This window comes from Thalassophryne amazonica, chromosome 17, assembly GCF_902500255.1.
Source record: "Thalassophryne amazonica chromosome 17, fThaAma1.1, whole genome shotgun sequence".
NCBI lineage: Eukaryota > Metazoa > Chordata > Actinopteri > Batrachoidiformes > Batrachoididae > Thalassophryne > Thalassophryne amazonica.
Genome location: NC_047119.1, coordinates 61,972,964 through 61,986,244, shown reverse-complemented (window position 1 = coordinate 61,986,244; position 13,281 = coordinate 61,972,964). Strand labels below are relative to the sequence as shown.

The 13,281-nt window shown below is 40.7% G+C and overlaps 2 protein-coding genes across 3 annotated transcripts in view; both read right to left on the bottom strand.

The window, feature by feature from the left end:
* The window catches only part of mvb12ba (multivesicular body subunit 12Ba), a 50,907-nt gene extending 45,473 nt beyond the window's left edge, over positions 1-5,434 (bottom strand). The window contains exon 1 of one of the 2 annotated variants that reach the window (XM_034192104.1): positions 5,224-5,434. Coding sequence is in view for 1 of the 2 variants with exons in the window: in XM_034192103.1 (XP_034047994.1) it covers positions 5,066-5,068 (3 nt within the window). In the remaining variant the exon portion in view is untranslated. Of the gene's footprint in view, positions 1-5,065; positions 5,132-5,223 lie in introns of those variants that run through there. The other variant, XM_034192103.1, reaches the window with a different exon arrangement.
* Positions 5,435-7,550: 2,116 nt separating this feature from the next.
* Positions 7,551-13,281, bottom strand: part of zcchc9 (zinc finger, CCHC domain containing 9) — a 29,347-nt gene continuing 23,616 nt past the window's right edge. The window contains exons 3-6 of the mRNA XM_034192584.1: positions 12,459-12,609; positions 12,284-12,376; positions 12,132-12,200; positions 7,551-7,713 (exon numbers count right to left, since the gene is read on the bottom strand). Coding sequence (XP_034048475.1) covers positions 7,601-7,713; positions 12,132-12,200; positions 12,284-12,376; positions 12,459-12,609 — 426 coding nt within the window. The 3' untranslated portion in view covers positions 7,551-7,600. The remainder of the gene's footprint in view (positions 7,714-12,131; positions 12,201-12,283; positions 12,377-12,458; positions 12,610-13,281) is intronic.

Here is a 13,281-nt window from a genome sequence, read left to right as displayed (position 1 = left end):
ACTTTGTTTCGCAGCATTCATCCTAGATCCAAAATACATAAGCATACCGAACAACAAATGTCAGCTCTCCCCAGTTTTTATGAGATCGAAGCCACACACACACACGCAGGTATTATAATATACAGTTTACATACCCTGCCAGAATTTTTGCCTTTTTGGCCATTTTTAAGAGAATATGAATGACAACACAAAAACTTTTTTTCCCCACTCATGGCTAGTGGTTGGGTGAAGCCATTTATTGTCAAACAACTATGTTTCCTCTTTTTAAATCAAAATGGCAAGAGAACTACCCAAATGAACCTGATCACAAGTTTATATACCCCTGTTCTTGATACTGTGTGTTGCCCCCTTTAACATCAACAACAGCTTGGAGTCTTTTGTGGTAGTTGTGGACGAGGCTCTCTGATGGTAAAGCTGCCACTGAATATGTCTTGGACTTTATTTACATTAATTACAAAGAAACACAAACAATATGGCACTCTATGGTAAATCTGCGTGGAGTAGACAGTTCTCAAAAACTGAGTGACTGTGCAAGAAGGAGAAGAGTGAGGAAAGCCACCAAGACACCCAGAAGAAGTTATAGGCTTATGTGGCTGTGATTGGAGAAATTGTGCACAGTGCAAGCTTTGCATTTTGCATCACTACTCTTAGCTTCATAATAGAGTACAGCAGAGAAGGATTTTCTTTCACCAAAACAGATCAAATCCAGGCTTGCATCTCAGATGTACCTTCTGGCAATTTGTAGCTAAACTTTCAGGTCTTCTTTTTAAGGAAATCCTCCTCTATACCACTTCATCATGAAGACAGATAACTGGTGATACAAAATGCAAAGCCTGCAATGTGCATAATTTCTCCAATCACAGCCACGTAAGCCTATAACTTCTTCTGGGTTGTCTGGGTGTCTTGGTGGCTTTACTCACTCTTCTCCTTCTTGCACAGTCACTCAGTTTTTGAGAACTGTCTACTCCATGCAGATTTACCATAGAGTGCCATATTATTTGTATTTCTTTGTAATTGATGTAAATAAAGTCCATATATAAGTCCATATAGAATGACATATTCAGTGGCAGCTTTACCATCAGAGAGCCTCGTCCACAAACTACCACAAAAGACTCCAAGCTGTCAGTGATGTTAAAGGGGGCAACACACAGTATTAAGAACAGGGGTATATAAAGTTTTGATCAGGTTCATTTGGGTAGTTCTCTTGCCAATTTGATTTAAAATGAGGAAACACAGTTGTCTGACAATAAATGGCTTCACCCAACCACTAACCATGAGTGAAAAAAAAGTTTTTGTGTTGTCATTCATATTCTCTTAAAAATGGCCAAAAAAAGCAAAAATTATGCCAGGGTATGTAAACTTTTGAGCACAACTGTATCTTCCCAGTCCAAACCTCAGTTGGCATGGAATAAAGTAGCCTATTAACATACATGGAAGAGTCTATTTGTACATAGCTGTATTAAAAATGCCAAATTCTATTTGTACATAGCACAGCCTTTTTACTATTAAAGTTACAGTTACGGACAGAGGTTGTGGTTAGGGTTAGGATTAGTGGTTGTGGTTAACGTAGTTTAGGAATCTATGAATAAATAGCAAATACATGTACAAGTCTGTAGCCTCATGATCACGTGACCTACATTGACCAATGAGAGAGACTATGTTACAATAGAAGTTCACGATATGAATACGGCTACATGCGAATACTCATCACTCATCTTCAGCCACTTATCAGGTCATGGGGGCAACAGCTCCAGTAGGGGACCCCAAACTTCCCATTCCTGGGTCACATTTACCACCTCTGACTGTGGGAGTGCCAAGAACATGCAGCCTCAGATCAGATAATATGATCACAACATTGATCATCAACCTTCAACTCTAATAGCAAACAACTGCCCGGGTTTAGATCGGGGAGGCAATTCCTCGCAACTGCGCCTCTCCAGGTGTCTCCGTCACTGCCCACGTGTGAGTCAAAGTGCCCGAACAAAACAAATGGATTCCCCACTGGTGCCCCATGCAGGACTCCATTCAGGGACTCCAAGAAGGCCGAATAAGCCGAACTGCTGTTCTGTGCATACACGCAAACAACAGTCAGAGTTTTCCCCCTCGCAACCTGAAAGTGCAGGGAGGCAACCCTTTCTTCTGCCGGGGTAAAGTCCAACATAGCGGCGCTCAGCCGGGGGCTCGTGAACATCCCCAAACCCGCCCTGGCGCCTCACACCCTGGGCAACGCCAGGGAAGAATAAGGTCCAATTCCTATCAAGGAGAGTGCTTCCGGAGCTGAGGACTACCAGTTCTAATTGGTAACGCGCTCCACCTTCCACACAAGCTCGGGCAGCTTCCCCCACAGCAAGGTAACATTCCACACTGCCAGAGCTAGCTTCTGCCACCCGGGTTTGGTCCATTGAGGCCCTTGACTTTCACTGCCTCCCATGGAACAGCGCACCTGACCCCAGTGGTTCCACCTACGGGCGGTGAGCCCACAAGGTGAAAATGGAAAGCCCATGTTGCCTCTTTTGGTTATGCCCAGCCGAACTGCATGGCAAGCCCAGCCACCAGGCGCTTGCTGACGTCACCCCCCCATTTTGGCCTGGCTCCAAATAGGGACCCCGGGCTTCCTCCGGGCCGGGTCACGTTCCCTCTGCCTCGTTTGTCCATGGAGTCTTTACAAACAAATAGCTACTGCTTAAATAGATGTTTAATCTACAACTCCAATTCCAATGAAGTTGGGAGGTTGTGTGAAATGTAAATAAAAACAGAATACAATAATTGGCAAATCCTCTTCAACCTATATTCAATTGAATACACCACAAAGACAACATATTTAATATACGAACTGATAGACAGATTTTGTGCAAATATTTGCTCATTTTAAAATGGATGCCTGCAACACATTTCAAAAAAGCTGATTATATATATATATACACTCAACAAAAATATAAACGCAACACTTTTGGTTTTGCTCCCATTTTGTATGAGATGAACTCAAAGATCTAAAACTTTTTCCACATACACAATATCACCATTTCCCTCAAATATTGTTCACAAACCAGTCTAAATCTGTGATAGTGAGCACTTCTCCTTTGCTGAGATAATCCATCCCACCTCACAGGTGTGCCATATCAAGATGCTGATTAGACACCATGATTAGTGCACAGGTGTGCCTTAGACTGCCCACAATAAAAGGCCACTCTGAAAGGTGCAGTTTTATCACACAGCACAATGCCACAGATGTCGCAAGATTTGAGGGAGCGTGCAATTGGCATGCTGACAGCAGGAATGTCAACCAGAGCTGTTGCTCATGTATTGAATGTTCATTTCTCTACCATAAGCCGTCTCCAAAGGCGTTTCAGAGAATTTGGCAGTACATCCAACCAGCCTCACAACCGCAGACCACGTGTAACCACACCAGCCCAGGACCTCCACATCCAGCATGTTCACCTCCAAGATTGTCTGAGACCAGCCTCTCGGACAGCTGCTGAAACAATCGGTTTGCATAACCAAAGAATTTCTGCACAAACTGTCAGAAACCGTCTCAGGGAAGCTCATCTGCATGCTCGTCGTCCTCATTGGGGTCTCGACCTGACTCCAGTTCGTCGTCGTAACCGACCTGAGTGGGCAAATGCTCACATTCGCTGGCGTTTGGCACGTTGGAGAGGTGTTCTCTTCACGGATGAATCACGGTTCACATTGTCCAGGGCAGATGGCAGACAGCGTGTGTGGCGTCGTGTGGGTGAGCGGTTTTCTGATGTCAATGTTGTGGATCAAGTGGCCCATGGTGGCGGTGGGGTTATGGTATGGGCAGGCGTCTGTTATGGACGAAGAACACAGGTGCATTTTATTGATGGCATTTTGAATGCACAGAGATACCGTGACGAGATCCTGAGGCCCATTGTTGTGCCATACATCCAAGAACATCACCTCATGTTGCAGCAGGATAATGCACGGCCCCATGTTGCAAGGATCTGTACACAATTCTTGGAAGCTGAAAATGTCCCAGTTCTTGCATGGCCGGCATACTCACCGGACATGTCACCCATTGAGCATGTTTGGGATGCTCTGGACCGGCGTATACAACAGCGTGTACCAGTTCCTGCCAATATCCAGCAACTTCGCACAGCCATTGAAGAGGAGTGGACCAACATTCCACAGGCCACAATTGACAACCTGATCAACTCTCTGCGAAGGAGATGTGTTGCACTGCATGAGGCAAATGGTGGTCACACCAGATACTGACTGGTATCCCCCCCCAATAAAACAAAACTGCACCTTTCAGAGTGGCCTTTTATTGTGGGCAGTCTAAGGCACACCTGTGCACTAATCATGGTGTCTAATCAGCATCTTGGTATGGCACACCTGTGAGGTGGGATGGAGTATCTCAGCAAAGGAGAAGTGCTCACTATCACAGATTTAGACTGGTTTGTGAACAATATTTGAGGGAAATGGTGATATTGTGTATGTGGAAAAAGTTTTAGATCTTTGAGTTCATCTCATACAAAATGGGAGCAAAACCAAAAGTGTTGCGTTTATATTTTTGTTGAGTGTATATATATATATATATATATATATATATGTTTCTAGTCTATTAATAGCAAAAGTTTGTATTTATTGGGTAAATATTTACTGTTATTTTTTTTCCAGTGAGCAAGTGTAAGTATATAATAATAATTAGATTCGAGACTCGAGAGTACACAGATACACGATATGTACATTGATCCATAATTACTATTTACACTTCACTGTGTTATCATCGGCAATATTATTCAGACATTTTATCTGGTAATTTTATTAAAATACATCAAATAGAATTTTACTTTTAATGGAGAAAAGAGATGCAATTTTCTCTGCTCGAATTAATCTAACATTCTTCTGTTGTCTTACAAAATACACACTAATGATATTACTTAGACCCGAAAGTAATCTGATTATGATTACATGTAATTAGTAACGTTACTTTAACAGGTTTTTTTTAATGTATACAACCCTGTACGAAGGTTTAAAGAATGCGAAAACAAGCTAGCAATCTAGCTAGCAAGCAGCAGCAGCCTGGTCCACACTAAAAACTCACCATGCTGAAATGCACACCTTGCCTTGCAGTATAATGTTTAATATATCAGGCTGTCTTACAGCACAACCGTACTGTGGGAGAATAAATCAGATTTATATTCTGCGGTGTGGCTAAAGAGGCTGCAGAAACCTCTGCACGCAGAGCGCTAGCTCACTTACCCAACGGTGGACCAGTTGGACACGACCAGTCTCCTCTGTGTTCTTTTCTCACAGCTTTACGTGGGAAAACATCTTTATCGTACTGAAGCCATCAACGAGCATACGCTTCTTCTAAATCATAAAAAAAAAGTTATATTTACGACGCTTGTTAGCCTTCTTCTGATTTAATTGGTGGGTGACAAACCAGGTACTTGGTGCATTACCGCCCCCACTGGAATATAAGAGAGCAGCAGCGGAAACATCTTGTTCTTTCTCTTGAATTCGTTGCAGCGACAAGTTCCAGTTCCAATCTGCTTTGAATAACCATTTTCTCTTTGGCGCAAAATTAATGCAAGTTTCACTCGTTATGAAAATGAATAGTTTGCACCTTCTATCATGTTTAGTTATCATGTCACAGACAACATATGTCAGAATTCAATGGATGGTGACCGAACATTAGACACCAAAACTGTTCCATTAATTCTATTTGCGCAACCAATAATTTGCATCACTTTTTGCCAAAACTGCAGCAATTTTAAGTTTTGATCCTGTACAAACAGAAATTCACCTGTTGCCATTTTTACCTTTACCCTTCAATATGATTGGAGCATTTTTTTTTTTTTTTTAATTTTGAACCCTGTGTAATTCTTCATTGACCCCTACCTTGCTATAGCTACCACCCTGGTATGGCTATCCTACGTTTTTTGTAGGCCCCAATGTAGACTGAGGCCTTACTGTGAATAAAATATATATATATATATATATATATATATATATATATATATATATATATATATATATAATGTGGTTTTATACTCCATTGGACACACAACAAAAGTGAGAAGTCAGAACTTGACATTTTAGACTTCCATGCATTTAACACAGTGGGGAAAAAGGAAGTAAAAAAAAAAAAAAAAAAAAAAAAAAAAAGACATGTCTGCGTAGTTTTGCCGAGTTGCTTTTCTATATGTTTGTCAGTAGAGATGTCCATTTAATTGGAAAGACAAAACTCAAAAGGTACATTCTCTAATGTTCAGATAATGTTCAAATTCGAGTAAAAGCCAGAATGATATCTTGAAGGCGCCATCCTGTGTCATCAATTGTCCTGTGACAATTGATGATAAAATTAACTGGAAAGCTCATATTCAACATATTCAAAAGAAAGTTTCTAAAAGTATTGCAGTATTGAATAAGGCAAAGTATATTCTAGATGGTAAATCACTACATACCTTGTGCATTGATTGCACCTTGACATACTGTGCTGAAGTTTGGGGTAATATCTATAAAACTACATTACAATCATTATTCATCCTTCAAAAAAGAGCATTAAGAATAATTCATAATTCAGGGTTTCAGGATCATACCAATCCATTGTTTATTAAATCAAAGATATTAAAACTTTATATGATTTCATTTAAGACTGTTCAGTTGATGCATAAAGCAAGAAATAAACAATTACCTCAGAATTCAAGAATATTTTAAGCTGAGAGACGGAATGTATAATTTAAGGGGTACATTTTATTTTAAAATTGCTGGCACTAGGTCGACTAGAAGGTGCTTCTGTGTCTCCATTTGTGGCCCAAAAAAACTGAATAATTTACCGGAGAAACATAAGCGATGTCCAGATATTAACCGGTTCAAACATTTATACAGACAAATGGTATTTTCTAGATATGTATTAGATTAATATGGTTGAGTTGTGTTATATGTAGATGCTGTTGTACTGGAACCTTCGTGCTTTTTTTTTTTGTTTGTTTTTTGTGCGAGTTGTCTGGAGAAATATTTGACTTCTTTTATCTGTAACTATGTGCTGCTGTGTTCAGATTGTGTTGGATATGTCTATGAACAGGCATATATGGCTGTTTGATTGATTTAATACAGAAGGGTAGGCGTGGATAAGCATTGTTTCTGCCTGCGCCTTTAGGCACCATGTATTTTGTTTATTTTCTTATATTTCTTTTTGTCTTTGACTTTTCTGAGTTTGGTCATTTGTATATGAGTGAATTTCTGTTATGCATGGATGTCTAATAAAATAATAATAATAAAAATAAAAAAATATCTAGATGTATGCTACATGTGTGAAGAGGCAACTGCCGACAATGTCCGGACCTGATTCTCGGGATATTACAAACAGCTTGGGTGAAAAACTACTGTTGATGAAAATAAAACAAAGTTATAAATACAAATAACTTTATTTACAAGACCACAAACATGGAATCACAATGTTACTGTGATGTACTGCCCATGTATGACAATCCGTCCAGTTATCATGAGTCCAGGCGGTCAGGTCAGAAATATACAAGACACCTCTGATGTAAGGCACTCAGTGGACAGGTGCACTGTGGGTGGTTTCATCCATGCTGTCCATCTACAGGGTGTGTGTCGTCTCCTTGGTAACTCAGAACACCACTACCTTAGGTTGTTTAGGCTTGACTTTTTTCACTGGAACATGCACGGCCTCGTAGTCTGCACTCATATTGTTGGACAACCAGTCCAATGTCACAGAGTTACCTACACGGACACAATGAGACATGATTACAGCCGACGACGGCACAACATGGTTACACTCAGCTCTGAAAAGCATTTCATTCATTGATTCAGCAGATGGTTTTCTTATACGTTAAAAATGTGAGACAGTGCCGCTTTTAATTTATTTAACATTCATCAAATTTCATTCAATATCTGCCAGCTCGTCCTGTTGCTGCCATCTCCAGTAATCATGAATAAACACACAAAGTGAGCAACATGGGGATAGAGAACTTTGTCAAAGGGACCAGTGACTTTTGTGTCTGACAGGGAATCAAGTAGAGGATCCTCTGGTCTCAAGCCCAGCGCCCCGAACTCAGTTTCACACAAAATTTGTGCTTTGTTCTTATTTTGAATCCATTCCAACACCCCCTTTTCCACACTGTGGTGGGGAAGAATAAACACATCGATGTGTACGAGTGACATGAACGCGCTCAGCGCAGCACAAACAATAACCCGCAGGTGCTATGGAACTACAGGACCAGATGAGTCAGAGAATGCAAACATTCATTTTTAAACAGGGGGTGGTACTATTTTGTAAAATTAAACGTTGCAGTGCATTACCTCCTTAAAAATATGGAAATGGATATCATGAACAAGAAAACACAAATCATTAACCAAATGATGTAGTCTAACACCCCTGTACATACCTCCTGAAACCAAAACCCCCAAATGATGTTTTTTCACTCCAAAATGGTGCCTGGCAATGGTAGGATGTCTCTACCTGGTGGTTCGCTATGCTTGAGATACCTCGCTTTCCCTGGAAAAATCGAGTGACCTCTTTCACCTCATGAAGGACTGCAAGAGGCTCCCCATGGACTATGACCGACATGGTCAGAAACAGACCATTATGGACATAAATGCTCATATTATTCAAATCTCACAATATCAACAACGTTCCTGTAATATTGTTTTTGTGTGTGATAAAAGAAAATGCAACTAAAATAGCTTTATTTATTGGTTTATAGGCTCTTTGTCATTGCCAGGCAACATTTTGGAGTGAAAAATGCATGATTTAGGTGGGGTTTTGACTTCAGGGGGCATGTACAAAAGGGTTGGACTCCATCATTTGGTCAATGATTTGCATTTTCTTGTATATTTTTAAGGTGGTATTTTAAAATATTTGTGCCAGCACCAACAAGTATTTTAAATGGCAAGTATTTATTTCAACAAATTGTTTGTGGAAGCTCCATCCAACAGCTACCTACTGAAAGAGGTTTTATTCTTCAAGTTTACACCAGAATAGGGCATTTGACCACTTATGGGGGGGGACAGTTGCTCCCGTTGCGTAATATATACACAGCATAACTGCACACGGGAAAATGGATTACTGTTTTGTTTTTGGCTACAATCACCAAAGCAGTCGCAAAAAGTGCAGTTTTTTTGGTTCCCAGTGAAGCAGGGAAGACGACGCAAATGTGAGAGGTTGTGTTGTTAAGTGTTCACCTACACAGCTAACCAGAGCTGCTACATTCTCTCGCCTGCAAAACTGCCTCGACACGTTTGAGCTCCGGGTCAAAAACAAACCGCAACACGTGAAAATTCAGTAAGGTATATCTTCCATTATACATACTACTTCTAAGGTAGAACTCTACTAGTGTATACTAAAGTATATCTAAATATCTAAAAAAAGGAGAGTAGAGCCACTTAGGTGCCTGGTCTTGAGAACCAGAGATGGTAGGTTGAAAAGCATTTTTATCCCATGGGAACTCTCCCTACCCACCCAAGCGGCTCAAGAATTTGGACAGCATGTATATAAGTGACATTTATACAATCAGCATAGTAAAAAAACATATACAAGAAATATAGTTACTACACAATATTATAGGAGTTAGCTACTAAAACCAAAATATTCATACAGAAGAAGATTGTAGTATACGTCTACTTAGTCTGTAGACTTGTTGTAAAACTAAATTATAGCTAGTAGGCTAAGCTATAAATATGGTTATGTTATTACAGAAACAGAAGCTATGATGTAATATGTTTTAGGTATCTATCTAAAGTTCACCCTGCTGGCTTACTACAGGAAGACAAAATCCATATTCTGACTACATGCTATCTAATGGAAACCCCAAAATTAGATACCATCTGTTGATATCTATTGAAGAACCATTAAAGATCTACACCATGTAAAATAAAAGTGTAAATCACAAAAGTAAGCCAACTATAGCTAGATGAGCTACCGTTAATAAGCCAACGGTACCTTGCTGGAGTTAGGGCTGGATCAGGTGACCTTGAACCATCCCTTAGTTATGCTGCTATAGACTTAGACTGCTGGGGGGTTCCCATGATGCACTGAGTGTTTCTTTTCTTTTTGCTCTGTATGCACCACTCTGCATTTAATCATTAGTGATTGATCTCTGCTCCCCTCCACAGCATGTCTTTTTCCTGGTTCTCTCCCTCAGCCCCAACCAGTCCCAGCAGAAGACTGCCCCTCCCTGAGCCTGGTTCTGCTGGAGGTTTCTTCCTGTTAAAAGGGAGTTTTTCCTTCTCACGGTCGCCAAGTGCTTGCTCACAGGGGGTCGTTTTGACCGTTGGGGTTTTTACGTAATTATTGTATGGCCTTGCCTTACAATATAAAGCGCCTTGGGGCAACTGTTTGTTGTGATTTGGCGCTATATAAATAAAATTGATTGATTGATTGATTGCTAGCCAACAAAGCTAAACAAAAACGGCAACTGGTGTATAAAGTACAATAGCATCGTTTCACCCTACAATAACGGTATTAACATGTCCACTTTCCAGCTCATCGTCACTTTTTCTTTATATTTTCACTTTGTTTGCATGTAATTTGCCTAAAATCTCAGAGAAAATCAGTGTTTCTGTCCTCGGAAGTAGAGAAATTACATCATATGCGTCATATTTTACTCCTTTAGTGCCTGTCCTCAAACGAGGCTGCACTGCCTATGGGAATAGTTTTCCAACACCAATCAGTTTACTATTACAGACTTTGTTACCGTTTACTGTACTTGTATGCTACACACAGGCATGTAGCACACAGGCTGCACCGTTTTTGGTAAAATCCAAAATGCCTCTCCAGTCTTCTTCCTCTGTTGATTGCACCAAACTGTGCTCAGCCAACTCTGAATTTTTTTTTTAACACTTCAACAAATACAGAATCATCTCTACCAAATCTAAAGAAGAGAAAGACTGAGTTGCAATTCTTCTGCTCCTGGAGATCCGGACCTGGGGCTAGTTTCACTGACGTTCTGACTTGTGCAAGCTAATAATCCATTAAGTAATAGATTATTAGCTTGCATGAGTTATTACTAACAACTCATTTTGAGTTATTCAACATCATCAACTAACAGGCTGCACCTGTGCATCACAGAGCGCATTCATGAGGATTAGTCATGCTGTAATCATCTCTCACTTCTGCTTCCTTATATTTGACATGAAACACACCGTGGTCTCGTAAAACATTAAACAGTAATCATAAGAGGAAAAAGACCAACAGAGGAAAAAATAATAATACAAATGATAGATCATAGAACTGTGCACTGCAGCAAGTGATTAACTTTAATGAGTCCTCCAACGATCAATGAATGCAAGCTGACAGCATCATACCTTCAAGACATGCTGACCAGACCAAAACACAAAAAAGTAATCAATAGATCAATTGCACCTGATGCACTGATACTACTAGAGGAGCTACGACCTCTACCTTTGCACATCCCCCCCAGGACTAAACCAAACCAACTGTTTTAGGTTCCTTAGATGACCCCAAAACACAATCAGGATGTTCCAAAAAATTAAAACTGGCCTCAAGCCAGTTATCCAAGATGACCACCAAAATAGTTTTTTTTTTTTTTTTTTTTTTTTTTACACACTAGAACAACTTTACACAACATATAAACAACTTAAATATCACAGAGATTCAATGGGAAGACCATTGCAGGTCACAGCAAACTCATTTGTGCCTAAAATAAATTAATTCATGGGTTTAAGATTCAAAATGGCGTCCAAAATGGCCACCAATAGACCCTTATCATTAAAATACATAGTAGGAACAAACAGACCAAATAATGACAGAAATCATTGGTATTTAAGTGAAAAAACCCTATTTTGGTGGCCATCTTGGATAACTGGCTTGAGGCCTGCAAAGGTAGTGGTCGTAGCTCCCCTAGTATACAGTGAGAGTTTACAGTTGGGACTGCTCGACACCACACAGACGAATCTGACCGGGAACAGGGCTGGAAACACAACCACCCTCACTTTTTATGTGGTTCGAATAGGTCACTCCTGTCCATCTGAAGAATTTGCAATATGGATAAAATTTGCAACGCAATTTGCTCCAGATTACAATACAGATGACAGAAACTGTCTGGACCTGATTTTAGTGAGAAAGTTACAGTCGCACAGCAGCTGTACAGGCCTTTATTTTCATCTGTGGAGAGCCTTACTTGAAGCCTGGTGCTCCGGACAGTCTTTCTGGAAATGTTCCACTGATCCACAAACGCGACAACAACCTCCTGCAGACACAGAAATTAGAAATCAAGTTAGAGTTGAATTCATGACAGGACAAACACTGCAGTCAGCCGCTGAGCCAGAATACCTGCTGCGTACAGTCCTTTAGGATTGTCTGGACAAGAAGCTGACAAATGGCCAGTCTGAGCGCAGATGAAGCACTTTGCATACGGGTAATCCCCTACATTGGAGACAGTTAGAACATGGGTAGAACGATTTTATGGGCCAAGCGCATGTCGCTTAAATCTTGACTGTGTACTCACCAAGTGCAGGGTCCACTTTAGCTTTGCATTTTTGAATCTCGTGTTCCGTTGAGCCACAGCGGTAGCAGATGCCTCTGCCCATCTCCTGATCTCTGTCAGCCTCTGGGCAGTCTGTGAGGCCGTGGCCCGGCTTTCTGCAGTTAAAACAAATCTGAACAGCAAAGGAGATGGAACACAGAGAATTAAGGAGAATGATGACAGGGGGAGTGGAGACATGGCCTCAATACAGAGCCGTCAAAAATACTGACCTTTTTTAATACATACTGAATATTTGAAAGAATTCCAGTACTATGACCTTTCAGTATCCATTACCAGCTGTTGTCATCTTTTCTCCCTTTTCTCTCACACAGAAAGACTGCCACAGTGTGCACACTAGCCCCGCCTCCTTCTCACTAAAACCCATTTCCTCTGTCACTACAGCTGAGTGCACACAGTGTGCTTGACACACATAGTACAATTAGGCAGCACAGTCTCGTTTGAAGGTGGGTGTAAAAGGGGTAAAACTGACGCATATGATGTAATTTCTCTACTTCTGGGGACAGAAACACAACACTTTCTCTAAGTTTTTGGGCAAATTACACACAAAGTGAAAATGCAATAACAAAATGACGATATGGTGGGAAAATGGACATGTTTTGCGGTTTGTATATGAAACGGAGCACAAACGTGTCGAGGCAGTTGTGCAAGTGGGAGAACGTGGCTACTGTGGCTAGCTGTGTAGGCTAACAATTACCGACAACCTCTCACATTCGCCTCGTCTTCCCTTCTCCACTGGTAATGAAAAAAACTGCAGTTTTCGCAGCTGCTTCGATGACTGCAGTCG